The sequence below is a fragment of the Martes martes genome (genome assembly GCF_963455335.1).
Source record: "Martes martes genome assembly, chromosome: 17".
In the NCBI taxonomy this organism is placed as follows: Eukaryota; Metazoa; Chordata; class Mammalia; order Carnivora; family Mustelidae; genus Martes; species Martes martes.
Window position 1 is genome coordinate 45,532,485 of NC_137905.1, and position 24,828 is coordinate 45,557,312.

Here is a 24,828-nt window from a genome sequence, read left to right on the forward strand (position 1 = left end):
CCTTGTTCTCCCCTGTGTGCAGGGTGCTGTGAAGCCCCTTTTCTCCCCTATTCTCCCCTGTTTCTTCTCTATTCTACTAAATACCGCATTTGAGAATTCAAGTTAGGATGAGATTCAAGTGGATGTGAGGAAGCCTTTATCCGCTCCCATCTCCATCCTGGGGGTGCCTTGGGGCAGGAGAACTGTGTGATGCAAGGACTTGGGCAGGGAATCCTTGTTCAGAGCAGGTCTGTGTTCTGTCCTTTCCATGGGGATTCTGGTGGGGGAGGTGAGGAAGGGGCAGACAGAGGGGCCCCGACCACCTCAACTGACACCATGCCTTCTGCTCTCTCACAGCTGGGCATTCGGCTCCAACTCACTTCCCATAGCTGGCTCTGTGGGGATGGGGGTGGCCCGGCGGACCCAGCGGCAGTTCCCCATGCCTCCCCGGGCCCTCCCACCCGGCAGGATGGGCCTTCTGAGCCCTTCAGGCATCGGGGGCATCTCCCCACGACATGCCCTCACTAGCCCCAGCCTTGGGGGCCAGGGCCGACAGGTGAGCCAGTGGGAAGCGGAGGGCCTGGCGCTTCTGGGATTGGGGTGGTTGTGCCTGGGCTGTGCGTGTCCATGTATTTGCACCTGGGCCTGGCTCAAAGGGAAGAGGCTCCTTTGCCAGCTCTACCGAGCCTGCGCTTAGATCTCAGCCTCAGCCTCTTCCCACTCAGCTCACCACTTTTTTTTCCCATTCCCTGTGCAGAACCTGTGGTTTGCCAACCCTGGAGGCAGCAACAGCATGCCCAGCCAGAGCCGTAGCTCTGTGCAGCGCACCCACTCCCTCCCGGTCCATTCATCACCCCAGGCCATTCTCATGTTCCCTCCAGGTAAGCTGCCCCCACCCTTGGGGCTCCGCCTCTGCAGTACCCTTAGGTGGCCCTTCTCTCAGTCCCATTCCCACTATCCTCTTCTCCTACCTCCCACCACTCTGCACCCATCTCCCCGTGTCCTGAGTTTTCTTGTACCCCCTCCCCCACTTCAGTTTTCTTTCTCAGATCCTACCTGCTTTCTCTGTCTTCTCTCTCCCCTACTCCCAGCCTTACCTCTCCACACCTCTCCCTCCCTGTGTTCGCAGTCTTAGTGTCCCTGTTGGTCTCCGTCACCATCTCCTTAGAGGATCATTAAATACTCAGTTTGGAAGGGATGGAGGGGATGAGACCGTCAGAGCATCGAGGTTTCTATGGAGGGGAGTCCTGCCTGTCCGTCCCCTGGGATTCTTTCAGGCAGGAAGCAACAGACTTCAGTTTGTAGATCAGGTTCCACACTAAAGGGTCTGTGAGGTGAGATGGCTGTTTGCCCTCTGCTCACAGACCAGTCTAGAGATGAGAGATCAGAATGAGGGTGAAGTGAGCAAAAAGGAGGTTAGAGAAATGCTAGGCCTGCCTTGGTTATCGAGTGGGGGAGTCCCCTGCCCTGGGGTAGGCCTGCTGCTGGCCACTCAGGCTATAAAGGCAAAGGAGGCCAGTCTGGAAGAGGTGAGGAAGGGGACAATGGGGCGCCTGACTGGCTCATCAGTAGAGCATGCAGCTCCTGTCTCAGGCTTATGAGTTCAACCCCCATGTTAGAGGTAGAGTTTTACTTTAAAAAAAATTTTTTTGAAAAGATTTGCAGGGGCACCTGGGTGGCACAGTGGGTTAAAGCCTCTGCCTTCGGCTCAGGTCATGATCCCAGGGTCCTAGGATCAAGCCCCGCATCGGGCTCTCTGCTCGGCGGGGAGCCTGCTTCCCCCTCTGTCTCTGCCTGCCTCTCTGCCTACTTGTGATCTCTGTCAAATAAATGAAGAAAATCTTTATTAAAAAAAAAAAGATTTGCAGGTGATCCTAAGCTCTTCGTGACATAAATGCCAGTCAGTGGGTTACTTCACTTATGAGATTATGTGAACCTGTGAGAGGCAGAGGACCCTGTCCGTTGTGTTCATCCTAACATGGTAGGCATCTGCTTCACATCAGTTGCAGATGCAGGTGACTGGATGGATGAACTGCACGAGCAAAAAATTGGAGTAGTTCTTTTTACCTGCGTGCTGCGTGCTGGACTATGGATCCAGCGGCTTTGCATGCCGTCAAATCAGATCCTCCCGGCTGCACACATGAGGGTGCTGGTTTATTCCCATCATATCAGTCATGAATGTGAGACTCAGGTCACCTGCCCAAGGTCAAAAAAAATATTGGCTAAGAAGAGACAGTTAGGTGTCCCGACACAGCCTTAGCTCTGAGTTCATTGGGGATGTCTGGAGAGGCTGGAGGTGGGAGCAGCGCCTTCTGAAATCAGGTAGAAAGCTCAGGCTTTCTCCCCATAGCAGCGAGGAGCCAAGGAGGGGATTTTAAGCAGTGTGGGGTGGGGTCAGGTCTGCTCAGGGAGGCGGGCTGTTTCCCAGACACCGGAACAAGAGGCCCTTTAGAGATGGTTTGAGGACAAGCCCCATGGCTGCTGTCCTGATTTGCCCCATCTGTTGGGCCTACCCAGATGACATCCTGCCCAATGGAGCAAGTCCAAGTGGGGATGGGAATTGTCCTAATTAAGCTTCTGCACCCAAGTACAGGAGCAGGTCATCAGTCAAGGAGTATAGGGCTGCCCGGTGCCTGGGGCTGATGGCTAGACTGCGCCTAAGGCAACATGCAGTGTGTGGCCTCCGGGACGCTCCCTCAGTTTCCCATCACTCCCTCAGCCTGCTGGTCAGGCTTTCTGTTCATTGCTACGCCTCTGCCCTTGCCATTGTTGCCTCTGCCTGCTCTGTGATACACCCAGGCCCTTCTGTGTCCTTCATCCCTGCCTGGTCATACTTCCCATCAGAGCGTGTGCTGCATCTTACATACGGTTTCTCTGTCTTTTGCCCCTCTCTCCCTCCCTCCTTTTCCTCTTATCCCTCTCAGCCCTTCCCTCATACCAGCCCCTGCAGTCCTTTGTCTCCCAGGTTCTGCCTTCCACAGTCAGTTCAGCCCTCACCTCTGTTTTCTCTCCCCACAGACTGCCCGGTCCCTGGGCCTGACCTGGAGATCAATCCCACTCTGGAGTCTCTGTGTCTGAGCATGACAGAACACGCCTTGGGTGGTGAGCATTTCCTCTTTCCCTGACCCAGCTCCCACCTACCCAGCAGCGTCTCCGCCTCTGAACTGAGCAACTCAGAGCATCCTGAGGGGTCCCTAGGGGAGGCCAGCCTCCAGGGAGGGCCTGACTGGGATGACAGGCTACCCGAGCGCCTTTTCTTGGGCCTCCCGCCAGTTCCTGATCTTCCTCCCTTCCTCCCTTTCTCACCACAGATGGGACAGACAAAACCTCCACCATCTGACGGGACCCACAGCCCAGCGCACCCATAGGCTCCCTGGGCGGCGGGCGGGGGCCAACCCCCAACGGGCTTCTCTGCGACAGCGAGAGGGTGGGCTGGCTCAGCTATACATTCTAGTATTTTTCTACTTTCTCACCCTTTTAACTTTTGTTTAACATTGGCACGCGCCTTGCTCACTCCCAGGCCCGTCAAGGGATCTCTGCTGAGGTTCAGGGAGGTAGGGGGCAGCCAGGATAAAGGAGGCAGGGACTGGCCAGCCTGACTGCCCCTCCTTCCCTCCCTCATCCCCTACCTGGCCCCGTCCCACCCCTGCCTCTTCCAGACTGCCGGCCACCTGCCCCTCCTAAGGGAGCAGCTTACCCCTATCTTGTGGGGCCTGCTCAGAACCATCTGACATTTGGGGAGAAAGAAGCAGGGTTGATAACCTGCTCTCCTGGATGTTATTTGAGAGGAGCTAAGGAGAAACTGGTGGTTGAGAGGATCCCCTCTCTCTCTCCTTGCCACCTTCTTCTCCTTCCCCATTCCCATCACCCCCAAGGACAGGAGCCACCCTCCTTTCACTCACCTCCTTTTGCCCTGTTTATCAGAGGTTCTCTACAATTAATTTCTTAGGCCTATTTAAGATGCATATTTATATAGTTCTTAACGGTTTTTCTCTCTGATCATTCCCTCTCATTTTTAGAATCCCCAGGCCTCTCTCTGAGCCAAGAAAGTGGCAGGGGGAGCCTGAATTTTATGAGGGGAGGGGGCAGAGCCCCTTCCTCCAGACCCCCTAGTCCTTCCCCTGCTTCCCCCCAGTCCTGGCTCCCCAGATGCAGAGGTTGAAGGCCAGGAGCCAGGGCAGCCAGTGAGGTCAGGAAGTCTGTTGCCTTAACATCCCCTTCCCGCAACCAACACACACCCTTGTCCACTCCCAGGTCTGGTAGCTGAAAGACTTGGGGTAAGGAATAAGGGAAAGGGGATTGTTTGGTTTTTGGTTTCTTTCCCCACCCCTCTTTTCTTTCATCCTTCCCCGCACCCCATTCTGTCATGACCTCACTTAAGTGGAACACTATATCATAACCCAGAGATTTGTCCCAGCCGTGGAGTCATACAGACCCTCTGTCTCTGTTCCTGCTGAGGGGTTGTGCTGGGGCCCAGGTGGAGGGAGGGGACTTGGGGGTTCAGGCTGTGGGGAAGCCAGGGTCCCCTATTCCAACCCCCTCTTCCCACTCAACCCACCCCACCCCCCACTGGGACATTCTCAAGCTTTTCACACCGAAAAGGAAAAAAAAATGTTATTTTTAGATACATTTTATGAATAACTTTTGTTATGAATATGGCTGGTAACCATTGTGTATGTTATTAAAGATACAAAATGTTGGGAAAAAACAAAAAACCAAAAAAAAAAAAATTTTAAAACCACCGCCCTCCCTGCACTCTCAGCCCATTCCCCAGACCTTCTTGCCTCTGCCCTCCTGGTCTGGACCTCCCTCAGCTCTGAGCCCAGGGAAGGGGAGGAAGCCAGGGGGTGGGGTGGCCCTGGGGATCTGCTACGGTCCCCACCTCCTCTCCCAGTGCCGGGCTGGGTGGGGTGTCAGGTTTATTTATGTACCTCTTGCACACTCATCAACCTATGCAAGTCCCCCACCCCGGCCCCTCCATGTTTCTGTGCCTTTGCTCATTCCCCTCAAGCTCCCAGGGCTTCTCCAGTCCCCCTCTCCCAATAGCCCCGGGAAGTGGGATGGACAGGGGCCACCTCGTTTGGAATCAGCAGGGTGTCCCTCTTACAGGACCCTCACCACCTCCCAGCCAGTCCTGTCTTCTTCACTACCCATCAGTGTGAGCTGGCTCTGCCTGGCATTGGGAGGTGGTGAGGGACACCCCCCCACATACACACAATGGGAGGCAAGAGCTGCCCCCCTCCCCCCACCTGACAGCAGAGTGTGCAGGACGCAGGCGGCCCCACTCTGATGGGCAGGACCCTGACCCTCTTCTACCCCAGCCCCTCCCCAGCCCCCCTCCCCCGCCACCATGATTTCACCCTCCCTCCTATCCCCAGCCCCACTGGCAGAATCAGCTTTGAGTAACTGTACAGTTTTTCTCGCTGTTGGAGAAGACTTACTTGTTGGAGTTTCACTTGTTTAATGGTCTGGGCTTATTTTGGAAAAAAAAAAAAAAAAACAAGAAACAAAAACAAAAAAAGGATTCTGACCTTTGTTATGCTATACTATACTTCACGGAAAACCTAGTGGCCTTAAGCTGAGGCCACTGAGCTCCTGGGATGGGGGGAAGAAGTGTAAGCAGAATGAGACCATAGGGTTGGGAAGGGGCATAAAGGGAAAAAAGTCGGCTTTATTAACAGCAAGGCTTGGAGAGGAGGGAAACGAACAAAGCGAAGGGCTCACAAACAGACCACTCAAAAAGTGCCTTCCTGCGCATAATAATCGCATTATAATCATGTCTGCACCAACCCTGAAGGACCTGGGACTCAGTCACTGTCACTGTCGGCTTCACTGGAATCAGAAGCTGCAGCTTCACTGCCATCCTCCTGGGCAGAGTGCTCACTGCCACTGGGGAAGGGACTGGCACTGCGGCTCCGGCTCCGCTGGCCACCGCCATCACTGCCGCTGTCCGAATCATTGTCACTGCCACGGGCCGGGCCTCTGTCCTCATCATCAGAATCCGCATCATCTTCCGAGTCCGCATCACTGCCAAAGATCTCCTCTTTGTCCCGAGCGGCCCGGGCCTCGTCCTCACTGCTCTCATCCTCGCCGCTGCCGCTCTTGTCACTCGCCTCATCCCTGTCAACCTCTTCACGTTCACTCTCGCTGCCTGAACGCTCATCCTCGCTGCCTTCCTTCTCACTGCTGCTGCCTTTCTCTCGCTCCTCATCTGCAAGGGAGCAGGGAGAAGTGAGACCCAGTTTCCCACCCTTCCAGGGCTCCTGGGGTTTGGCCTGTCCAGCTTTACCTGAGCCCCCAGCTTCTTTCTCTTCTGTCTCCATCTCTTCTTCCTCCTCTTCTTCGGGTTCGTGGTTCTCCAGCTGGGCCTTCCGTGCCTCCTTGAAGTAGCAGGGTTGAGGGGAAGGAGATTGTCCTGTCAGGCTTCTGTCTCTCCTCACCCACCACCACCCTCTCCATGGCTGCCCTGGGCCAGTGATGCTTGTTACCTGGGCTTCTAATTCCTTCTCATTCATGTCCCGGTGTTTGACCACCAGCAGGGCATTGGTACCAGACTGAACCCCAGCCTTTGCTCGGCGTTTACTCAGGCGGACCCTGCAGTGGGCAAGTAGGTGGGGTGGGGTGTGTGGAAGATGCATTTAAAGACCCCAGTGGGGGATCCAGTCCGACTTGGTTCTTACTTCCTCACCAATGCTTAGTCCAGAAGAGACCAGAATAAATGCGGGGTGAATGAAGGAGACTAAACTCAGAGGTTGGATAAGGGAAAGGAAAAGATAACAGCTCCAGGAGTCCCCTATATTTATAAAGTGTGCGTACACGTAAGAGATTTTAAGGTAAATTAGCAACACTTAAAAGCACAGAATCTAGATTACTGGCTTTTGGAAAGTGTTAATCTGTGGCCCCACTGGGACTTTACCTTCCCAAAGCATAGCAACGAAAGGTTGGTGGAGGAGCCCTTTGCTGGGCGAGGTCATGGTGCCCCTTGGAGGCTGCCAAGAGCTCCAGGTTACCCAGAGCCCACAAGGCCACTGTGCTACCTTTTACATGGGATCAGAGGTTGTGATCTCTGCTTTAAACAAACTCAAGGTCATACTTTCTTTCCCAACCCTTACATTACACCAAGGTCCCTAGCACAGGAGTAAACTTGTTGCTGTAGGGGAAAGGTTTGTGGGTATCCCGGATTTCACTTAAAATACTGATGCTAATTTGATGTTATTACTCCATATTTTGCCTATGCTGACTTTCACATGAAGTCTCTTACTACGTCACAGGGAACCTGGCTATCTACACTACAAAAAACCTCAATCTCGAGATTTTTTTCCTGGGTTTGTGTATTAGAACTAGGTCCAGCTCACATGGTCAAGCAGTCTTCTGCTACTCTTGTTTGAAACACGAAACCAATCCGTACGTACAAATGACCTCCAAGGTAGCTCCCACGTACCCCAGATCAGGATTCTGAAGCATAGTCCCAGGCTAATCTGAGGTAGGAGTGTACCAAGTACCTGGTCTCCAGTTCGTTGTAGTAAACCCCATCGCCCTCTCGGAAGATGAAGAAGTAGTTCTCCTCATAGCCCTTGCTGGCTTTGTTCTTCACGTTCCAGTTGTACTCCCGAGCGATCTTGTAGTCGTACCTGATGCGGATAAGAGGAACAAGGTCAGCATCCCCACTTCTTAGGAAGGATAAAAGGGAGAGACCCGGTCCTCCATTCCTAAAACCTAACCCGACCCACGCACACGTCATCTGGTGCATAGTCCATCTCCTCCTCCTGGTCCCGCTTTCGCTTCTTCAGCGTTTCTTCCACAGGCAGGAAATAGGCCACAAACTGGTTCCCTTCCTCATCCATCATGCCTCTGGATGAGAGAAGAGTGAAGAGTAAGGACAAAGGGGCAGTAGCAACAGGCCAAGGTGGGCAGTGGGGCCACTTACCTGATCATGGCCTGAGACATCATCTCCAAAGCAGCTGCACCACTCGTGTCCTTGGGGGCTGGATCTGAGTCAAAAATTACCTGAGCACATGGGTTGATCCACATCTAGGGGCAAGAGCACTGGGATTAGACTGGGACAAGCAGAGACGCCAGGCTCTGCCTCACTGCCTCCTGCCCTGGATCTGACCTTAAAGTCTGGGAAAACAGGCATGACCTCCACGGGTGTCACTCGGGGCTTGCTGTAATGCTGGGAGATCTGGTGGGGGCAAAAACAGGGTGGGTGAGGAGGATATGGAGCTCTGGAGCTGCACCTTGGTCCGCCCTCAACCCCTATCCCACCCCATCCCCATCCTTCAGTTACCGATTTCTGGGCATCCTCAAAAGTTTTCTCAATGGCTGTGATCTGGCTATCCCTGTCTTTGTATATTTCTTCCTCTGTGAACTGCTGCTTCACAGAAACTCCAATCCTAGGAGTAAAGAGAGAAGACTTTAGGGGTCACTGGACACACCTGAAATCACCTTCCCTCTCTACCTGCCACAACTTACTTGACCTCAGGCTTCTCATTGGAGATGCCATAACGATTGAACTCAGTGGAGATGTACTCAGTCTTCCGCATCCACGGCACCACCTTCGCATGCTGCTGGGATCTGGGGGTAGAGTGTTAGGCACCTAGGACCCACCACCCTCCTCCCATCATAGATTGCCTCCACATATCCAGTCCTCACTCAGCACACACACACACCTCTTGGAGCTTGTAGGGGCCTGAATCTCCTCTTCCAAAAGCTTCTCATCAGCTGGATCTAGGAGTACTAGAAGAGAACAAGGGGGCAGGAGGGCTGTGAGGGAGGGCCTGGCCTTTGCTGGCCTACAGCAGGCCCTCCCTGCCTTCCCACACACCATTGGGGTCGATGCGGTAGGTATCCGGGTTGATGAGGTCAATGGTGACCCCCAGGTCTGGCTCAGTGAGGAGATCGTGTTTGTGCTGTTTTTCCAAGGAAGTTGCTTTATACTGGACAAACCTGGGTGGGGAAACATACCCATTATGGTTTCCTGATTCCAGCTTTACCCTCATATTCCTGCTTCCCAGAGCCTAAGCTTTTCCAGGGAGGAACTCAAAAGGGGAGTATCCCCCATGTTGGAGTTAGAAGGCTGGCTCTTCAGTGGGAAAAGACTCGGACACTGCTTGTTTCATTCATCAACAAATATTTATGGAATACCTACTACCATATTGCTAGGTACTGTTCTAGGCTCTTGAGAAGAGAGCAGTCAACAAGAGAAGCAAACCTTGCCCTTACGGAACTCATGATCTAAGTGAGCTGTTTTGCCCTCCTCCATCTCAGTCTCACCTGTTCTGGTCAAAGGGGTAGGTGATGAATTTGGGGTCGAAGGGGATGTCAGGGAGGCTATTGCAGTACTTGACTCGGCAGACCACTCCAGACCTGGGAATACAGTGGCTCAAAACCGGTCCCCTGCTGCCCCACCTCTGCTCCCAGCCCCCACTGGCCCACCCCTTCTGGGAAAACCCAATGGGGCTCACCTCTCAGGCAGAGTCCGGTGAGAATTGGGCCTGGTAGGTAAGAGAGAGCGAGACATTGAAGGAAAGATGGAGAACACGATTGACAGAAGGGGGGGGGGGGTTCTCCAAGCTTTTAAAAAAAGGAAGGAGGGAGTGACAAATGGTAATCCCTGTGGGAGGGGTGCTCCAAGTACTTTAACGGAAAGAGCCTAGGATTCAACTCCTTTTAGAGAAAGTGTCTCCAAACGCTTTCATGAATGAAATCAACTGCTCAATCCCTTTTGGAGGGGACGTCTTCAAGTACTCTAATAGAACTACGTGCTCAGTTGATTTTAGCAAAGGGATTCTCCAAATGCTTGACTGGAGTCATAAACGCACAGTCCGTCTAGATAGTCTCCCAAGAGCTTAATCCCTGAATTCCATGGCAGGAAGGTGGGGGCAACACCCCATCCTTAAAGGAACCCACCCCTGTCAAAAGTGAGCGCTCCGTGACGCCACGGCGTTCGCGGCGAAGGTCTGACATCACTGGGGGGCTGGTGACGTCGTAGGAAGACACCCGCGCCCGACCCCCCGCCTCGCCGAAACCTGGACAGACCTAAACGAAAACGATACAGCCAGGCGGCGTGGCGCCTACCTGTGGCCATCCTCCCGCTGGGCCTGGGTCTGGATGGTGGGCGCCATGGCGACAAGGCGAAGGAAGCCCGGACGGGGTCCTTGCTGAGCCGCGGGGAGACGCGGAGGGGGTGTACCGACGTTGGCGGACGCCTAATCCGAGGGAGGGCTCGGGTTGGCGCCGCTCTCTGCCAGGGTAGGGACGGAATGAGGTAGGCTGGTGAAGACTTCCAGTGGAGACTCAGCTAAACGCGCAGGCAGCGCCAAAGACGGCCTCGCAGCTCCGGCTCCACCAACTGCCGCCAAGACGCTAAGGACCCAACAGGGCGCCTCAGGCCGCGAGGCCTTCTGGGAAATAGAGTCCGGATTACACCCACACCCGGATTGGCAAACGGCTGGGTACAGGGCGGAGCGAGGGAGAAAGAGCCTCTTGTGACTGGCGAATCGGGGTCTCAGTCTGGACGTCTTATTTGAGAGTCAAGTGCGGGAGGGCGTCATTCTTTCCTCCTATTGGCTGAGTTATTTGGGAGGCGGGGCTAACTAGCAAGCGGGGCCTGGAGACCGAGACGCTCAAAAGAAACGGGGAGAAGACCGCTTGTGGCGCACTTCCGGTGCGCTAAACTGAGAAAGATGGCTGCGTCCCAGCAGCAAGCTGCAGCTGCTTCGTCTGCTGCGGGCGTATCGGGTCCAGGTTCGTCTGGCGGCCCGGGTCCGCAACAGCAGCCGCAACCACCAGCACAGCTGGTGGGGCCTGCCCAGAGCGGGCTTTTGCAGCAACAGCAACAGGACTTCGACCCGGTGCAGCGTTATAAGATGCTCATCCCGCAGTTGAAGGAGAGTCTACAGGTGATTGGCCGAGAGCTGCGAGAAGCTAGCGGGATTTGGCTCTCTGGTTCCAAGCGGGAAGGCAGAGGGGCTCTTCAGTCTGGGAGCGAGGAGAGGAGCGTTAGGGAGGGAAGTGGAATGGCATTTGGTCCTCTTGATGAGGCCAAAGCGAAGGTCTGCGGATTGCCCTGTGAGCGGGATCGGCACGAATGTTGGGCCTGGGAATGGTCACAATTCGAGTGGGAGGGAGTTTAAAGGAAAAACAAGGCCCTGGTTGTTAAAGCCTGAGTAAAGGACTGGCCTGTACAGAGATTCTGCCTGTGATTGGTGGGTAAGGGAGGACTGTAAGATCTGTCGGAGAGATTACCCGGAGAACCCTAGGTGAGAGCGGGCCTCTGGGGAAATACGGCTACTAATCTGGATTGACAGGAGGAGAAATGCCGAGTGAAGAGGAGGCTTGAAATTAACTAGATTTTTTAAAAAATATTTATTTCGGAGAGAGCAAGCATGAGGGGGAGCGGGGGAGGGGCAGAGGGAGAAGCAGACTCCCTACGGAGCAGGGAGTGCGGCGCAGGTGGGATCCCAGGACCCTGGGATCATGACCCCAGCCAAAGGCAGACCCTCAACCGACAGAGCCACCCAGGCGTCCAGAAATTGAATAGATCTTAAGGAAGAGTGTAGATCTACCAAAAGTGCTCCTTCTGTTTCTCTGTTTCCTGCATTTTTTTTAATAGACTTTGATGAAGGTTGCAGCCCAGAATTTGATTCAGAACACTAACATTGACAACGGACAGTGAGTATAGTCCCCTTTCCCTCGTCTTAGAACCTCATACCCGGATCCCCACCCACCTATGCCTCTTCCTTCTATTTCCCAGCCCCACTCCTTAGTGACCCGCCTTGCTCTTTTGCCTCTTCTAAAACAGTCCCTTAGGCCCTGCCTTGGGGCTTCTGGGCCTAAACTTGGTTTCCTGATGGATACTTGGTTGGGTAGCCACTGAAGTTCCAGAGATTGGAAATCCATTCTCCAGTCACCTTCTTCCCCTGGGCTATAGAAAGAGCAGTGATGGACCCATACAGCGCTTTGACAAGTGTCTGGAAGAGTTCTACGCACTCTGTGACCAGCTGGAGCTCTGCCTGGTAAGTGGCCTCCTAGACAGCGGGTGATCACAGTCCTGCCTCTGCCCCCAGGTCCTCAGGAACCTTCATTCAGTCAGTCGCCACACACTGGGCACACCTCCCAGGGGCTGCACATGCGCTTCACGCTTGAGGCTGGGGACACAGTGTTGCTCCAGGCCTTGCCTTCACTAAGCTTCCAGTTCAGTGGGGGTGACATACATCCCCAAATAGTGACAACTCAGAGTGGGTCAGGGCTGTGATAGGAAAAGCCCAGGCCACAGAAGTCGGGGCTGTGATGGGGGAGGCGCTGGGGGGTGGGGAGGTCAGGATTAAAATGAGGGAAGCTTGGGACACCTGGGTGGCTCAGTTGGTTGAGCCGCTGCCTTCGGCTCAGGTCATGATCCCCGAGTCCTGGGATCGAGTCCCACATTGGGCTCCTTGCTCAGCAGGGAGCCTGCTTCTCTCGCTGCCTCTGTCTGCCTCTCTGCCTGCTTGTGTGTACTCTCTCTCTGACAAATAAATAAATAAAATCTTTAAAAAAAAAAAAAATGAGGGAAGCTTGGGGATTGTTGAAGCTCCGAAAAGGCACCTGACTCTGCCTAGTGTGGGTCAGGGAGGGGACAGTGACTCAGGGAAGTTTACTGGTAGAGAGTGCATCTGAGCTGAGGCTGGAACAAAAATGGAAGACGGGCAGGAGTTTTGAGGAGGGCGGGTGGCTAAGAGCACAGGCCTCTGGAATCTGCATGGACCACCAGTCTCTACCTGCAAGCTTCGGGTTTTTCCTTTGAGAAATAGATTTTGGGGAAAGATGGCAAGATCATGTATGTAGAAGGCATAACATGGTACTAAGCCCATGGCAAACGTTCCCTGTAGTATCATCATCATCATCATCATTGTAAATGGGGGTTTGAAGCCAAAGTCAGAATTTGAGAAGCCTGGTGGTAGGAGAAAGGTGTTCCAACCAGAAGGAACAGCTTCTACTTTAATTTCCCTTTAAGAATGTCACAGATTCAGTTTAGCTGAGGTATAGTAAGTATTAGGGCTTGTTGGGATTTTTTTTTTAAGATTTCTTACTTATGGGCGCCTGGTTGGATCAGTCGATTAAGCGTCTGCCTTTGGTTCAGGTTATGATCCCAGGCTCATGGGATCGAGTCCTGCATCAGACTCCCTGCTCTGCGGGAAGCCTGCTTCTCCCTCTCCCACTCCTGCTTTTGTTCCCTCTCTAGCGCGTGCTCTCTCTCTCTCTCTCTCTCTCTCTCTGTCAAATAAATAAATTAACTTAAAAAAAAGATTTCTTATTTATTTGAGAGTGAGAGTGCATGCAGGAGCAGGGGGGAGGGGCAGAGGGGGAGAGAGAGAAGCAGGCTCCCGGCTGAGCGTGAAGTCTGACGTGGGGCTCCATCCCAGCACCCTGATGAAATCATCCCTTGAGCAGAAGTTAGACGCTTAAGCGACTGAGCCCCCCAGGTGCCCCAGAGCTTGTTGGACTTTGAATAAAGCCCCGAGGGTGCTGGGGAGCCATGGAGGAAGAACGTGGACCTGCTGGCTTTTTTAGGAATATACCTGTGGCTGCCGAGTGAAGGATGGGTTAGAGGAGCCAAGAGTAGAGGCTGGGAGCCCAAGGAGGCAACCATGACAGGACTCAGGTGGGCTAGGCTACACCACCACCCTGAGGAAGCCGGGAGAGCAGGTGGGGAAGCTACTCCGAAGGCTCTGCGTACAGCCATAGGGCTGCCCTGGACCGTGGGAGGAGCTGTCTCCAGGATGAGGCCCAGAGCTCAAGCTGGAATGGCAGTGGCCTTCCTGAGACAGGCACCCAGGAAGAGGAACAGTTTGGTGGGAAGGGTAGGAGAGCTCTGGAATTTCAGGGGAGGCTGGGGACACAGATATGGCAGTGTCACCGCGGAGGTGGCAACTGAGTAGTGCATGTGGGCGGGACAGCCGTGAGAGGCATGAGAACGAGAGCAGGTGGGACCTGGGAACTGCCCCACTTAGGGCTTGGGCTGAGTAAGCCATAAAACTAGACAGCGCAGCCAGAGGAGGAGGAGGAAAACCAGGGGCAGGTGTCATCAGAGCAGCCACTGCCAGTGTCCAGGCTGGAGTCAAGACAGTCCCAGTAATGACAGCTGACATTCGCTGCATGATGTGCTGGGACTGTGGCTGTCTCACCCGCTGGTCTCCCTGTTCTCACCTGACAAGGTAGCAAAGGCAGTTGTTAAACCCATTTTGTTTTGCAAAGGAGGAAACAGAGAGAAGCAGCTGCGTGCCTCAGGGTCGCCGAGCATGTGGTCGACAGGGCCAGGCTCTGACTCCAAGCCCCCGGGAGTCCAGAGGACCAAGCAGGCTACCCCAGGCTGGCCCTTGGGGTGGGGGGTGGCAGCACCAGGAGTGACACTGAAGCCGCACCTTGCCTGCCCGTCCACAGCGCCTGGCCCACGAGTGCCTGTCCCAGAGTTGCGACAGCGCCAAGCACTCTCCCACTCTGGTGCCCACGGCCACCAAACCGGATGCAGTGCAGCCTGACAGCCTGCCCTACCCACAGTACCTGGCAGTCATCAAAGCCCAGATTGCCTGTGCCAAGGACATTCACACCGCTCTGCTGGACTGCGCCAACAAGGTTACAGGCAAGACGCCTGCACCACCTACTGGCCCCGGGGGCACTCTGTGAGCTGGCAGGGCTGGGAGTGGGGTGGGCCGCGGGGGGAAGGGGACGGGGAGGAAATGAAGAGTGACCTGAAAGCAGCCTCAGTCTCTGCCTTTTCTTCCCGCCTGAGCCCTGTGGCCGGAGCCAGCAGGGGGCAGCAGAGGCCAGCAGGGAGCGTGCAGGGCGGGGCCTCGCCGCCTCCAGGCAGCCTGCTCTCCTGCCTAGCCCAGGATGCACTTTGGAGTGTCTGTTGATGACCTCTTACTGGGGCTCTCCCCCAGCCTGGCCTCGGCAGAGAGCCCAGACCTGCCTCTCTCCTTCAGTCCTTCCTGATTTTGTCCGTTGGGGGTGGGGTCTCTGTGTTTGCTGCTTTTTCTAGCTGTCTCTAGTGTGTTTCTAAGGCATGGGTCAGTTGTTATCTGTCATTTGATCTCTTTTTGTCTCTGTCTCTCTGCCTCTGTGGTCCTGTCTCTGACCATCTCTGTTTTAGTCCTCTTTTGTTCCCTTCTGCCCCCGGTTCCTAACTGGGCCTCTGTTCTGAAGGGGGCTGGATTCTGGGAGCCAAACCCCTCGGTTGCCTGGGGCCAGGGGAAGGAGTTTCATTTCCAGGGCCCACAACCAAATCCACGGATCCCCAGCACCTCCCATGTCAGCCCAGCCCCCAGGTCCTCAGCCCAGGAAAGGGGAAGTGAAGGAGTTCTAGGCCCTGACCTCAGCATGCCTGGTCTGAGAGCAACTCATTCCCCCACCCGAACCCAGAGTCTGCGTCAGCAGCACTCAAACGAGGGGCATTGTGCAATCCGTGGTAAAGCCTAGCCCAGCTGGATGCCTGGGTCCCTGTATTTTTAGCCCCAAAGGAGAAGTGAAAAGGCCCTAGCAGGGGTGAATCATCAGTCCTGGGGAAGAACCCAGGCGCCTGGGCCCCAGCTCCGGGAAGCAGGCTTTGGGGAGGGGGCTTCAGGGAAGGAGTGGCCCACCAGGCTCCCCTCTTCCCTGAGAGCAAGCTTCGGGAGCTCAGCCATGGCTTTCAGGCCTGGGCAAGTGCAAGGCGGAGCTACCAGCCCAGGCTCAGCTGTTGGGGTGTGAAAGGCTCTAGTGAGTCAGCCTGGTTGCGGGACTGCCCCACCCAATACCTCCTCTGCCCTGGTTGCCATCTTGTCACCCAGAGGCATCCTGTCCTGGACCCCACATCTGCAAGGAAAGCCTAGAACTACAGAGACCTGTGATTCACCCAGAGCTCAAGTCCCCACACTGGAGTCCTGGGAAATGGCCAGCCCTGTGTGTGTGTGTGTGTGTGTGTACACATCCCAGGAAGTTTCTTTCTTAGAGCCAGGCATGTAGGGCAGGCCCCCAAGAAGGGCAACAGACCACTCTCAGGCACTAGCTGAAGATGCTGTCCACAGGAATAAATCTGACACAAATGCAGGATATGTAGTTGGAGAATTATGTTACTTTGTTAAGAAAAAAAAAAAGTCTGAGAGCTTAGGTTGGGTAGTGGTCTGTGGGGATTCATTATTATCATGGTCTAATTACTTGTTAAATAGGTGGTTCAGATTTATTTTGGGGGGAAAAAAGTCCTTGGCAGAGGTCACGAAGGCCTCACTGAGAAGGTGGTACTGGAGCAGACGCGAAGGAGAGGGACTAGGCATGCGGGCATTTGGAGAAAGAGCATCCCAGGGAGAGGAGTGGCAAGTGCAAAGGCCCTGAGGCAGGAATGTGCTGATGTGTTTATGGGATAATGTGAAGGCCTGAACCACAGTGCAGGGACAGGGTTAGAAGAATTGATGCATGTCATAAGGTCCTTAGCGAGATTTTTACCAAATTATTAGACCCAGAGGGGGATTATACAGCCTAGTGCACAACCACACGCTCCAGGAAAAGGTGTACATGAGAACCACAGCCACATGGGGCACAACAGACCATGGGGACACAGGTGCACACACACCCCCTTCCTCAGCAGAGAACAGCATAGCCCACCACCCTACAATCATGGTGTCCCCAGGTTCTCTGGCCCAGTGACAGACAGTCCCACAGACTCTAAAAGGAACAATCCAACCGCATGAATATACAAACAACTCTCTAATCACCACTTTACCCACTATCTTTCACCCCATCGCAGACTTTGCCCATCACAGGCTGACTCAGCCCTAACCCACAGCTCAACATTACTGAAAGCAGCCTTAGCTGGGGACAGATAGTGTTTCTTAGGTACAAGTGTGTGCGTGTGTGCCCCGGCTCGGCCTATGGAGGCGGCAAACGGTGACCCACCACCCTCCCCATCATGTGCATCAAAGACGTCAGGAACCAAAGTTCACCAGTTTCACTGCCTTGTGACTGGGCCTCCGAGGAACTGCATCCAGATTCTGGCCTCTGGTGTTCCCAGCCTCACCCCAAATAAGGACACAGACACTTGGAAACACTGTTCGCTACACTTGCTACAGTCACAGAGATGCTCACGCACAGCTCCTCCTCAGGCCAGAAGGCCCCGACTGGCCAGACCCGCACCGGGGGCTCCTCAAGGAGTTCCCTACTCTTAGTCTCTCCAGATCCCATAGTGGCTCTGAGTGCCACAGATGTGCAGCTAGATATGTAAGTCACAAGCGACGGCCACCGGGAAGACAGCTGCGGTTGAGTACACGCTCCCACACCCGGAGATGGCTAAAGTAAACAGTAGAGTCAACCACACAGGCGCAGGTGGTTTCACACATGTGTTCACACAGTCGTGGCGGGCAAGACTGTAAGGACACAGCCCTCACACCGGAAACGGGCACGCATCCTGGTGTCCCGCACCTACTTGCCCTAACTGCACCCAGCCACACCAGGGCGCACACGTTCGCACCTACAGTACACACACACACACACAACCCTCGGGCACGCCCCCCACACACACACCCGCCACACAACGTCGGGCACGCCCTCCCCCCAAGGCTGGCCCCGCAGTTGCACACTCGACCGCGCCAGGGCACGCCAGGCGTGCACACGTGCCGCAAGTACACGCTCCCCCGCTCGCCCGCGCACTCGCACCGACTCTCACACCCCCGCGTTTCCCGTCCCCGCTTGTTTTTCTGGAAACTCTGCTCTCCGTTCCCCTCCCCCTAGGCCGGAAGTGCCCGCCGTATTTTTAGCCGCTCGGGTTTCCGCCCCTTTCCTCCTCGCTCGGCCCGCCCAGTAGCTACCCCCCCCTTCCCTGCCGCCGCACCCCACGGGGGACCCCGGCCATCCCCTTCCCCACCGTCATTCCAGAGGGGATTCCCGGCCGCCACTGGGGCCACGGATTTTCCCGCTGGCTACGTGGGGAGCGGGGAGGAGTCCTGCCCTGAACTTCCTCCAGGGCCGGGCGTCTGGGGCCTGGACGGGGTGGGCAGGGGGATGGGAGCTAGGCTCCTAGACGGGACTGGGGAGAGGCTGGGGGCTCGGACTTGGACTAGAGAGAGAGAAAGGGGGCTGGGCGCCCGGACTTGGGGGTCTGACGTAGGAGAGACTGGAGGCTCGGTCTCCTGGATCTGAGCAGAGAGGTGGTTTGGAGACCCGGACCCGTCGATATGAGCAAGAAGAGGCCAGGGCCCGGGGTCCCACCCGTCTGCCTTTCGGTGGAGGGTCGGCCCTTCCCCGCGCAAAGCTCCCTCTCCAACCTCTTTGAGCGTCGCCCAGTCCCGAGCGTCCTGGCTCTGGGGCCGATGACTAAGCAGATAGGATAGGGGAGGGGGTCAGCCTGACTCAGGGATGGGAAATGCTTCCAGTCTCTAGGGAATCGAAACTCCCCCAGCATCGCAGCCGGAGCCGAGCCAGACCCCGGAGACCCCGGGGTGTCCCCCCACCTCCGGTTTTCCCGCCGCATCATTCCTACTAGCGGCACAAGGATTTGGAGCCCAGCCGGGAGGCGGGTACCAGGCACCTCCCTTTTCCCTTTTTTCCCCCGTTGTCCTCGAGGCTGTTGTTTACAGGCGACACAAGCCCTGGTTACAGGAGAGGAACCCGGGCGTCCGGGTCGAGCCTCCTCGTCACGGCTTCCAGGAAGCCCCCCTCCCCCGCCCCTTGCGAATGAGTCACGGGCGAGCGGGAGGCTGCAACCGTGCCAAAGCCGCCCGCAGCCGCCCAGCTCACGGGACTGGCCGGGAAGGCCCCTCAGCCCCAGAAAGCGCCGCACCAGGGATTCCCCCGAGTTCTGTCCGACGAGGCAACTCGGTGTGCCTGGCGGACTCTTCCCACCTCAATACGAGCCCGCGGTCGCAGCTTGCAAAAACAAACTTTCCACCTTTGTAACTGCACTCCGTGGCAATGACTTCTACCCCAGGGTTTTCACTCAGGGCAGCCAGCTCACCAAGATCCCCTTAAAAGTAAACTTTCTTCCCAGGTCCCTGTAACAGAGTATCACTCAGGGCACCCCCTTGTCAATAACAGACTTGCCAACGTGGGGAGCCACCCCGGCAAGTTAAGAGTTCTCTCAAGGCTCACCCCTTTAAAAGACACCCATGCGACCATCAGTTGGGGGCATGACCCATTTCTTCCACCTCCAAACGATTTTCCATCAAGGCAACCCTCCACCACAATAAGACTTCCCCCTTTCCAATCTTGAGTTTTCTCAGAGGGCCAACTCTTAGTAACAGGCACTAGCACAGTAACTTGGCCTTTCTGTGCCTGGGCTTCCGGGTGTGTAAAATGGGCATAATACGTCCTAGAGTCAACGTATGTAAAGCACTTTCAAAGAACAGTGCTTAGCCCAGAGCAAACGATCCGAGGGCCGTTCACTATCTGCGTGAGCAGGAGAGGCTCCTTTCCTGCCTCGCAGGTATCCGGGACCCCCCGTCCCCCGCCCCGCGAGTCCCCCCGCGAGTCTGGGAAGGGCGATGGCGATCAAAGTTCTCCGGATCCGGGTTGTTTGGGGGTGAGACCGGGCCAGTCAGGCAGCGCTCAGAATTCTCCACCTGGCCTGTTAGTCTCCTCTCCGTGCGGCTCCTAAGGATTTCTGTTTGTAGGTAGATGTCCTTCCCCCCCCACCCCCGCCCGCCCACTTTCTGTTTATGTGACGGTCCTTCTCGCTTCCCGCTTCGGGTTTGTCTCTCGGGAACTATCTCTAACATGTCCTTTCTGTCTCCCAACTTCTCCTCTCCCTGCCCTGTCTCACCCTCTGTGTCTACATCTCCCTGCGTGTGTCTCTCTCGCCACCTCTGTCTCTCTGTGTGTTTTTCTCTTTGGGTCTCTCCATTTCTCTCTCTCTCTCTCCGCCCCCGTCCGCCTCTCCAGCGCACGCCCTCTTGGCCTCTGCCCGTGTCAATTCCCCCGGGAGCCCTGCCCCCCACCACGGCGCAGCTCGATTCTCCGCGCCTCGGTCTCCAGCCCTGAAAACTGGGCCGACACCACCACCACCCTCCCCACCCCTGGACACTCCCCGCTGGGTCGGGGCCGCCCGCGGGCCAGGCTCGGGTTCGTCTTGGCCGGGGGCCGGGGGGCCGGGCGGGCCTTGCTGGGGGCGCGCGTCCGGGAAGCGCCCCTCCTGGCTCCACCCACCCGGGCCGGCCCCAGTGGCCACGCCTCCTCCCACCGCCTCTATAAAAACACCGCTCCGCCAGCCAACCGCAGCCTGACTTCAGCGCTCCCACTTTTGGCCGAATCCTCAGCCCATCGGCCGTTTGCGCCGCCATGGATCTCTCCGCCATCTACGAGGTGAGCCTCCGCCGACCGACATCCGTGGGGCCCTTTGGCCTGACTCCCTTCTTAAACTAGGGCTCGCTAGCGCCGAAAAGTCCGGGACCGGGACCTCCAGCTCCCTTCTCAAACTGCAGCTCGGGAGAGTCGCACACTCCGGCCCGGGGTCCCTGCCTGCCTTCTCAGACCAGTGCGCGTCTCGGGAGGTGCAGACGGAGCTCGCGACTTTCGGGTCTCCGCCCCAACACTGGTGGGGTGGCCTTGGAGATACGAAGCTGGAGGACTTTTCTCAGACCCGGGCTGTCTGGGGGCGGAAATGGCCCCACACCTGGCTTACCCCCTAGTAGTTGCTCAGGGCGCGGTTTTGCGCGGAGGCGTTTCTGGGGTTGGAGTCTCGGGGTAAGGGGAAGCCGACTTCTGTCTCTCCACCCCTTGACCCAGCGGGGAACTGTGGGAACTCTAAAACCGAAGAGATCCCGATTCCGGGGTTAAGTTTGTCTGCTTCTCCGGTTGTGAAACTGGAGAACCCCATGCGCGGGGTCAGATCCCGAGGGGCCCAGAGGCTCGAAACTGGGAGGACAGTGGTGTTGCCTGACTCTGGGGTTCTCCTCTTGATCCAGTCAGAGATCAAGTCAGGGGAGCCGGGGTGCCTGGGTCCCTCGGGATAGGCTTCTGTCGCGAGGAAACTCAGAACGTCCAAATCGGGATCCCTGCGATCCGGCACCCATATTTTAATGTGCGCAGGTGGGGCTCAGGCCGGGAGCCCACAAACCGGACTGGCAAGCTCTTAGGTGCCCTGCAGCTGTGGTGGGGCGTCACCCAGCATTTTCGGTGTCTTAACCAATCCCTGTTCCCACAGAGCCTCCTGTCAGTGAGCGCTGACCTGGTATCTGACCACGGAGAGACCGAGTCCAGCCCAAGCTGGGCCTCCTCCGGACTCTGGAGCCTCAGCTCATCCGACGACAACCCGGCTGGGGTGGGTGCCCGCCTGCCTGGCCGCTCCACCAGCCTGGTGGAGGGTCGAAGCTGTGGCTGGGTGCCGCCACCCCCGGGTTTCGCCCCCCTGGCTCCCCGCCCGGGCCCTGAACTGTCGCCCTCACCCACCTCACCTACTGCAACCCCCACCACCTCATCCCGGTACAAGACTGAGCTCTGTCGGACCTTCTCGGAGAGCGGGCGCTGCCGCTATGGGGCCAAGTGCCAGTTTGCCCATGGTCTGGGAGAGCTGCGCCAGGCCAGCCGCCACCCCAAGTACAAGACCGAACTCTGCCACAAGTTCTACCTCCAGGGCCGCTGCCCCTACGGCTCCCGCTGCCACTTCATCCACAACCTCAATGAAGATCTGGCTGCCCCGGGCCACCCCCCTGTGCTGCGCCAAAGCATCAGCTTCTCAGGCCTGCCCTCCGGCCGCCGGACATCACCGCCACCGGCAGGCCTGGCAGGCCCTTCCCTGTCCTCCTGCTCCTTCTCTCCCTCCAGCTCCCCCCCACCACCACCTGGGGACTTTCTACTTTCACCCTCTGCCTTCTCTGCTGCCCCTGGGACCCCAGTGGCCCGAAGGGACCCCACCCCAGCCTGTTGCCCCTCCTGTCGAAGGGCTACCACTAGTAGCGTCTGGGGGCCCTTGGGTGGCCTGGCTCGGAGCCCCTCTGCACACTCCCTGGGATCTGATCCTGATGAATATGCCAGCAGTGGCAGCAGCCTGGGGGGATCCGACTCACCTGTCTTCGAGGCTGGGGTTTTTGGGCCCCCCCAGCCGCCTGCAGCTGCAGCCCCCCGGCGACTTCCCATCTTCAACCGTATTTCAGTGTCTGAGTGACAACTGCCCCACCCGGTACAGATCAGCTGGATCTCAAGGGGGCCATTTCTCTTTTGCTGGGGGTTCCGGGGAACCGGGGGACTCAATCAAATAGCCTCCCCCCAACCTTCCGAAGTGCATTAACCCACTCCCCTGACCCCACACTGGGGCAGGTCCCCAGGGTGCAAGCTCTGTGTTCATGGTGTTGGGGGAAGGAGTGTTTTCTGGGGTCTTGTAAAAAAAAAAAAAATGTAGCAGATTTGAGGAAGGCAGTGAGCTCTCTACCCACCCCTCCCTTTCCCAATGCTGTGAATAGTAGGCTCCCACTGCCCCCTTCCAATTTCTCCTAGACCCTGAGGTTCCGGTGCCTGGTGGTGACTGGAGCCTCCCCCTGAGGGGGAATCCTGGTGCTCAAATTTCCCTCCAAAAGCAAGTAGCCAAAGCCATTGCCAAACACCCCCACCCCACCCATTGGGCCCCTTATTTATGACGACTTTATTTATTCTATTAGATTTTATAGTATTTATATATATGGGTCGTCTGCTTCCCTTGTATTTTTCTTCCTCCTTTTTGTAATATTGGAAACGATGGAATAATTATTGTTATAAGTATACTATAATAATATATTAAGTAATATATTGTTGAAAGTTTATTTTTGTGGTTTTTGGAATTTTTAAATAAAAGGAATCTGTGTGTAAACTGGAATCCCGGGTTTTCCGCGGTCTAGAAGCAGTGAAGAGCAGGGAGGGTGGCGTGGGCTCTCAGAAGCGGGATAGGTGCGGAAGACCGATCGCTCTCCAAATGCTTCGCGCAGACCGAGCCGCCCGCGGCGCTTACCTGGCAGGAAGTGACGTCACCCGGCCAGGCCGTTCACCTGAGAGGGCGGGGCCCAGGTGAGGTCACCCTAGGAACTCGGAGAGTCAGTTCCCGGGGCGTGGGGGCGCGGGCACTCCCGTCCAGCCGCGCTCCTTGACCCAGCTCGCGGCCGGGCGCGGGCGGGGACGGCATGTTTCCGTCCCCACGGGGCCGAGGGAGGAGGGCAGGGCGGGGCGGGGCGGGGCGGAGCGGAGAGGACGGAATGTGCCGGGGCGCGAGCCCAGGACAGACGGGGGCGGCGGGTGGGGGAGGGGGCATCCCGAAAGTCGGGGCGTCCCGGGGTCCTACCACCCGGCGTTCCAGGACGTGAAAGCCCGGGGGACTCAGGCTTTTGGAACCCCGGGGGAGGCGGCTTGAAAGCCTGATTCCAGAATCTGCGAGGTAGTCTCGGCGACTTAGAATTCTAGCTCCTCGGCGTCTCCGAAAACTTACAGGGGCAGCGAAACGCAGCATTCTGGCTTTCCGGGCCCCCAGAACCTCGGAACTGCAGAGTCTCGGCCCGTCGGGACTCGAGAAGTCCGGCATTGCGGGATCTCGGCCTTTGGGGGTCTTGGAAGCTCGAGGGCTCGCGCCCCAAGGAGGGGTCGGGGTGGGGGTCGGGCCCGCCAGGCCCGACTGTGGGTCGGGGCCGCGTCGGGCGGGGCCCCGGGTACTGCGGCGTCCTCGGACCATACAAGGCAACAGGCGGCGGGAACCACCCTGGGGCGGGGGAGCCGGCCGCCCCGCGCCCGGAAGCCGCCCCGCGTCAGCGCTGGCGCCCCGCCCCCCTTCCGCCGCCTCCTCCGCCCCCCTCTACCCCTTTCCCCCCCTTCTTTTTCTTCTCCTCTCCCCCACTTCCCTCTCCTCTCCCCACCCTCCCCCCTGCCAGTTCCTCCTCCTCTACCCGCCTGCGCCGGTCTTCCCCTCACCCTCTCCAACTCTTCCCCTCCCCCAGTAGTCCTCTCCCTTCCCCCTTTTTAACATGTTCCCCTTCCAGCCCCACCACCCTGTCCCTTACCCCCTCCTCTCTTTTCTTCAGTTCCCCTCTTCCTCTCCCTTCTCCTCCCCCTTCCTCCCCTCTCCACCCTTTTCCTCCCGGCCTCTCACTCACTCTTTGTCTCCCCGGTTCCACCTCTCCTCCCACACCCCTCTGCTCCCTCCTGCTGCTGTTCTCCCTCTCCAGCCCCTTCCCCTCCTCTGCCTTCTCCCCTCGCTTCCTTCTGTCTCCTTGCCCTCTCATCTTTGGCTCTCTCTCCTTGCCCACTGGCAGGCCCTGATGATTGATCTCTTCCCGGAAACTGCCCTTTCTCCCCTCGTTTTTGGGAAAGGTTTCAGATCCCCACACTTAGGGGAAAGGGTTGGAGTAAAAGAAACACGGAGACCCAAAGACATTGGGGAGGCAGAAAGCAAGAACATGCCATGCGGAGACATTTACAGACACTGAAAGAACAAGAAACTGATATCTCTGATCCTTCCCTTAGCAAAAAGATTTTCTGCCCCTTCTAAGAACAAAAACTTCATTTGAGAAAATGACCCCTACCCCCAGCTATCAGTGCCAAACACGCAGGAGTCCCCTTGACTCCTCTTTGTCAAACTCACACCCCAGCCCAGCAGCAATTCTGTCTGATTCACTTTCTCCATAGATCTACCTGCCTCCTGCGGCTGCCACCCTGGTCCTACCCAGCACCATCTTCCACCTGAACCTTCCTAACACCCCCTTCCTGGTTTTACTGGCTCAGGACCTACACTCAGTCTCTCCCCACTCCCCAACAAGACAACCACAGGGAACCTGTCCTAAAACTTGAGTCCGTAAGGTCACATAAAAGGCAAAGTCCTAAGTCCTCACCAGCTTACATGGCCTGGCTCTTTGGCCACTATTGCTCTAAGTCACACTGGCTTTCTGGCTGCTC

At 56.7% G+C, this 24,828-nt stretch overlaps 4 protein-coding genes across 5 annotated transcripts in view; 3 read left to right on the forward strand and 1 right to left on the reverse strand.

Annotated features, from left to right (window-relative positions):
- Window positions 1–4,681, forward strand: part of SAMD4B (sterile alpha motif domain containing 4B) — a 37,177-nt gene extending 32,496 nt beyond the window's left edge. For both annotated transcript variants that reach the window (XM_080828376.1, XM_080828375.1), the window contains 4 exons: window positions 337–535; window positions 737–860; window positions 2,998–3,081; window positions 3,291–4,681. In XM_080828376.1, coding sequence (XP_080684502.1) covers window positions 337–535; window positions 737–860; window positions 2,998–3,081; window positions 3,291–3,319 — 436 coding nt within the window. In that variant the 3' untranslated portion in view covers window positions 3,320–4,681. The remainder of the gene's footprint in view (window positions 1–336; window positions 536–736; window positions 861–2,997; window positions 3,082–3,290) is intronic.
- Window positions 4,682–5,425: 744 nt separating this feature from the next.
- Window positions 5,426–10,356, reverse strand: PAF1 (PAF1 homolog, Paf1/RNA polymerase II complex component). Its single transcript, XM_080828377.1, has 14 exons — window positions 10,057–10,356; window positions 9,444–9,473; window positions 9,253–9,345; window positions 8,804–8,925; window positions 8,649–8,715; window positions 8,452–8,553; window positions 8,267–8,372; window positions 8,093–8,161; window positions 7,907–8,010; window positions 7,714–7,830; window positions 7,482–7,610; window positions 6,468–6,573; window positions 6,269–6,359; window positions 5,426–6,190 (listed from the first exon to the last, which is right to left on the reverse strand). Exons 1-14 carry the CDS (start codon window positions 10,101–10,103, stop codon window positions 5,787–5,789), a joined length of 1,587 nt encoding a protein of 528 aa, XP_080684503.1. The 5' UTR covers window positions 10,104–10,356; the 3' UTR covers window positions 5,426–5,786.
- Window positions 10,357–10,594: 238 nt separating this feature from the next.
- Window positions 10,595–15,067, forward strand: MED29 (mediator complex subunit 29). The gene is made up of 4 exons (XM_080829150.1): window positions 10,595–10,880; window positions 11,594–11,652; window positions 11,912–11,996; window positions 14,401–15,067. Exons 1-4 carry the CDS (start codon window positions 10,665–10,667, stop codon window positions 14,641–14,643), a joined length of 603 nt encoding a protein of 200 aa, XP_080685276.1. The 5' UTR covers window positions 10,595–10,664; the 3' UTR covers window positions 14,644–15,067.
- Window positions 15,068–20,203: 5,136 nt separating this feature from the next.
- ZFP36 (ZFP36 ring finger protein) lies at window positions 20,204–22,762 on the forward strand. Its single transcript, XM_080829244.1, has 2 exons — window positions 20,204–20,283; window positions 21,125–22,762. The coding sequence occupies exons 1-2, from the start codon at window positions 20,260–20,262 to the stop codon at window positions 22,082–22,084; spliced, it is 984 nt and encodes a 327-aa protein (XP_080685370.1). The 5' UTR covers window positions 20,204–20,259; the 3' UTR covers window positions 22,085–22,762.
- Window positions 22,763–24,828: the final 2,066 nt, after the last annotated feature.

What these genes read in the sequence shown, in the direction of transcription:
- PAF1 (XM_080828377.1), bottom strand. Translation starts at nt 10,103, where the DNA reads ATGGCGCCCACCATCCAGACCCAGGCCCAGCGGGAGGATGGCCACAG. An exon ending in AATGAGAAGCCTGAGGTCAA is followed by an intron (nt 8,373 to 8,451) that starts GTAAGTTGTGGC and finishes CTTTACTCCTAG; the next exon opens with GATTGGAGTTTCTGTGAAGC. An exon ending in GACTATGCACCAGATGACGT is followed by an intron (nt 7,611 to 7,713) that starts GTGCGTGGGTCG and finishes TATCCGCATCAG; the next exon opens with GTACGACTACAAGATCGCTC.
- MED29 (XM_080829150.1), top strand. Translation starts at nt 10,665, where the DNA reads ATGGCTGCGTCCCAGCAGCAAGCTGCAGCTGCTTCGTCTGCTGCGGGC. An exon ending in AGTTGAAGGAGAGTCTACAG is followed by an intron (nt 10,881 to 11,593) that starts GTGATTGGCCGA and finishes TTTTTTTAATAG; the next exon opens with ACTTTGATGAAGGTTGCAGC. An exon ending in ACTAACATTGACAACGGACA is followed by an intron (nt 11,653 to 11,911) that starts GTGAGTATAGTC and finishes CCTGGGCTATAG; the next exon opens with AAAGAGCAGTGATGGACCCA.
- ZFP36 (XM_080829244.1), top strand. Translation starts at nt 20,260, where the DNA reads ATGGATCTCTCCGCCATCTACGAG. An exon ending in ATCTCTCCGCCATCTACGAG is followed by an intron (nt 20,284 to 21,124) that starts GTGAGCCTCCGC and finishes CTGTTCCCACAG; the next exon opens with AGCCTCCTGTCAGTGAGCGC.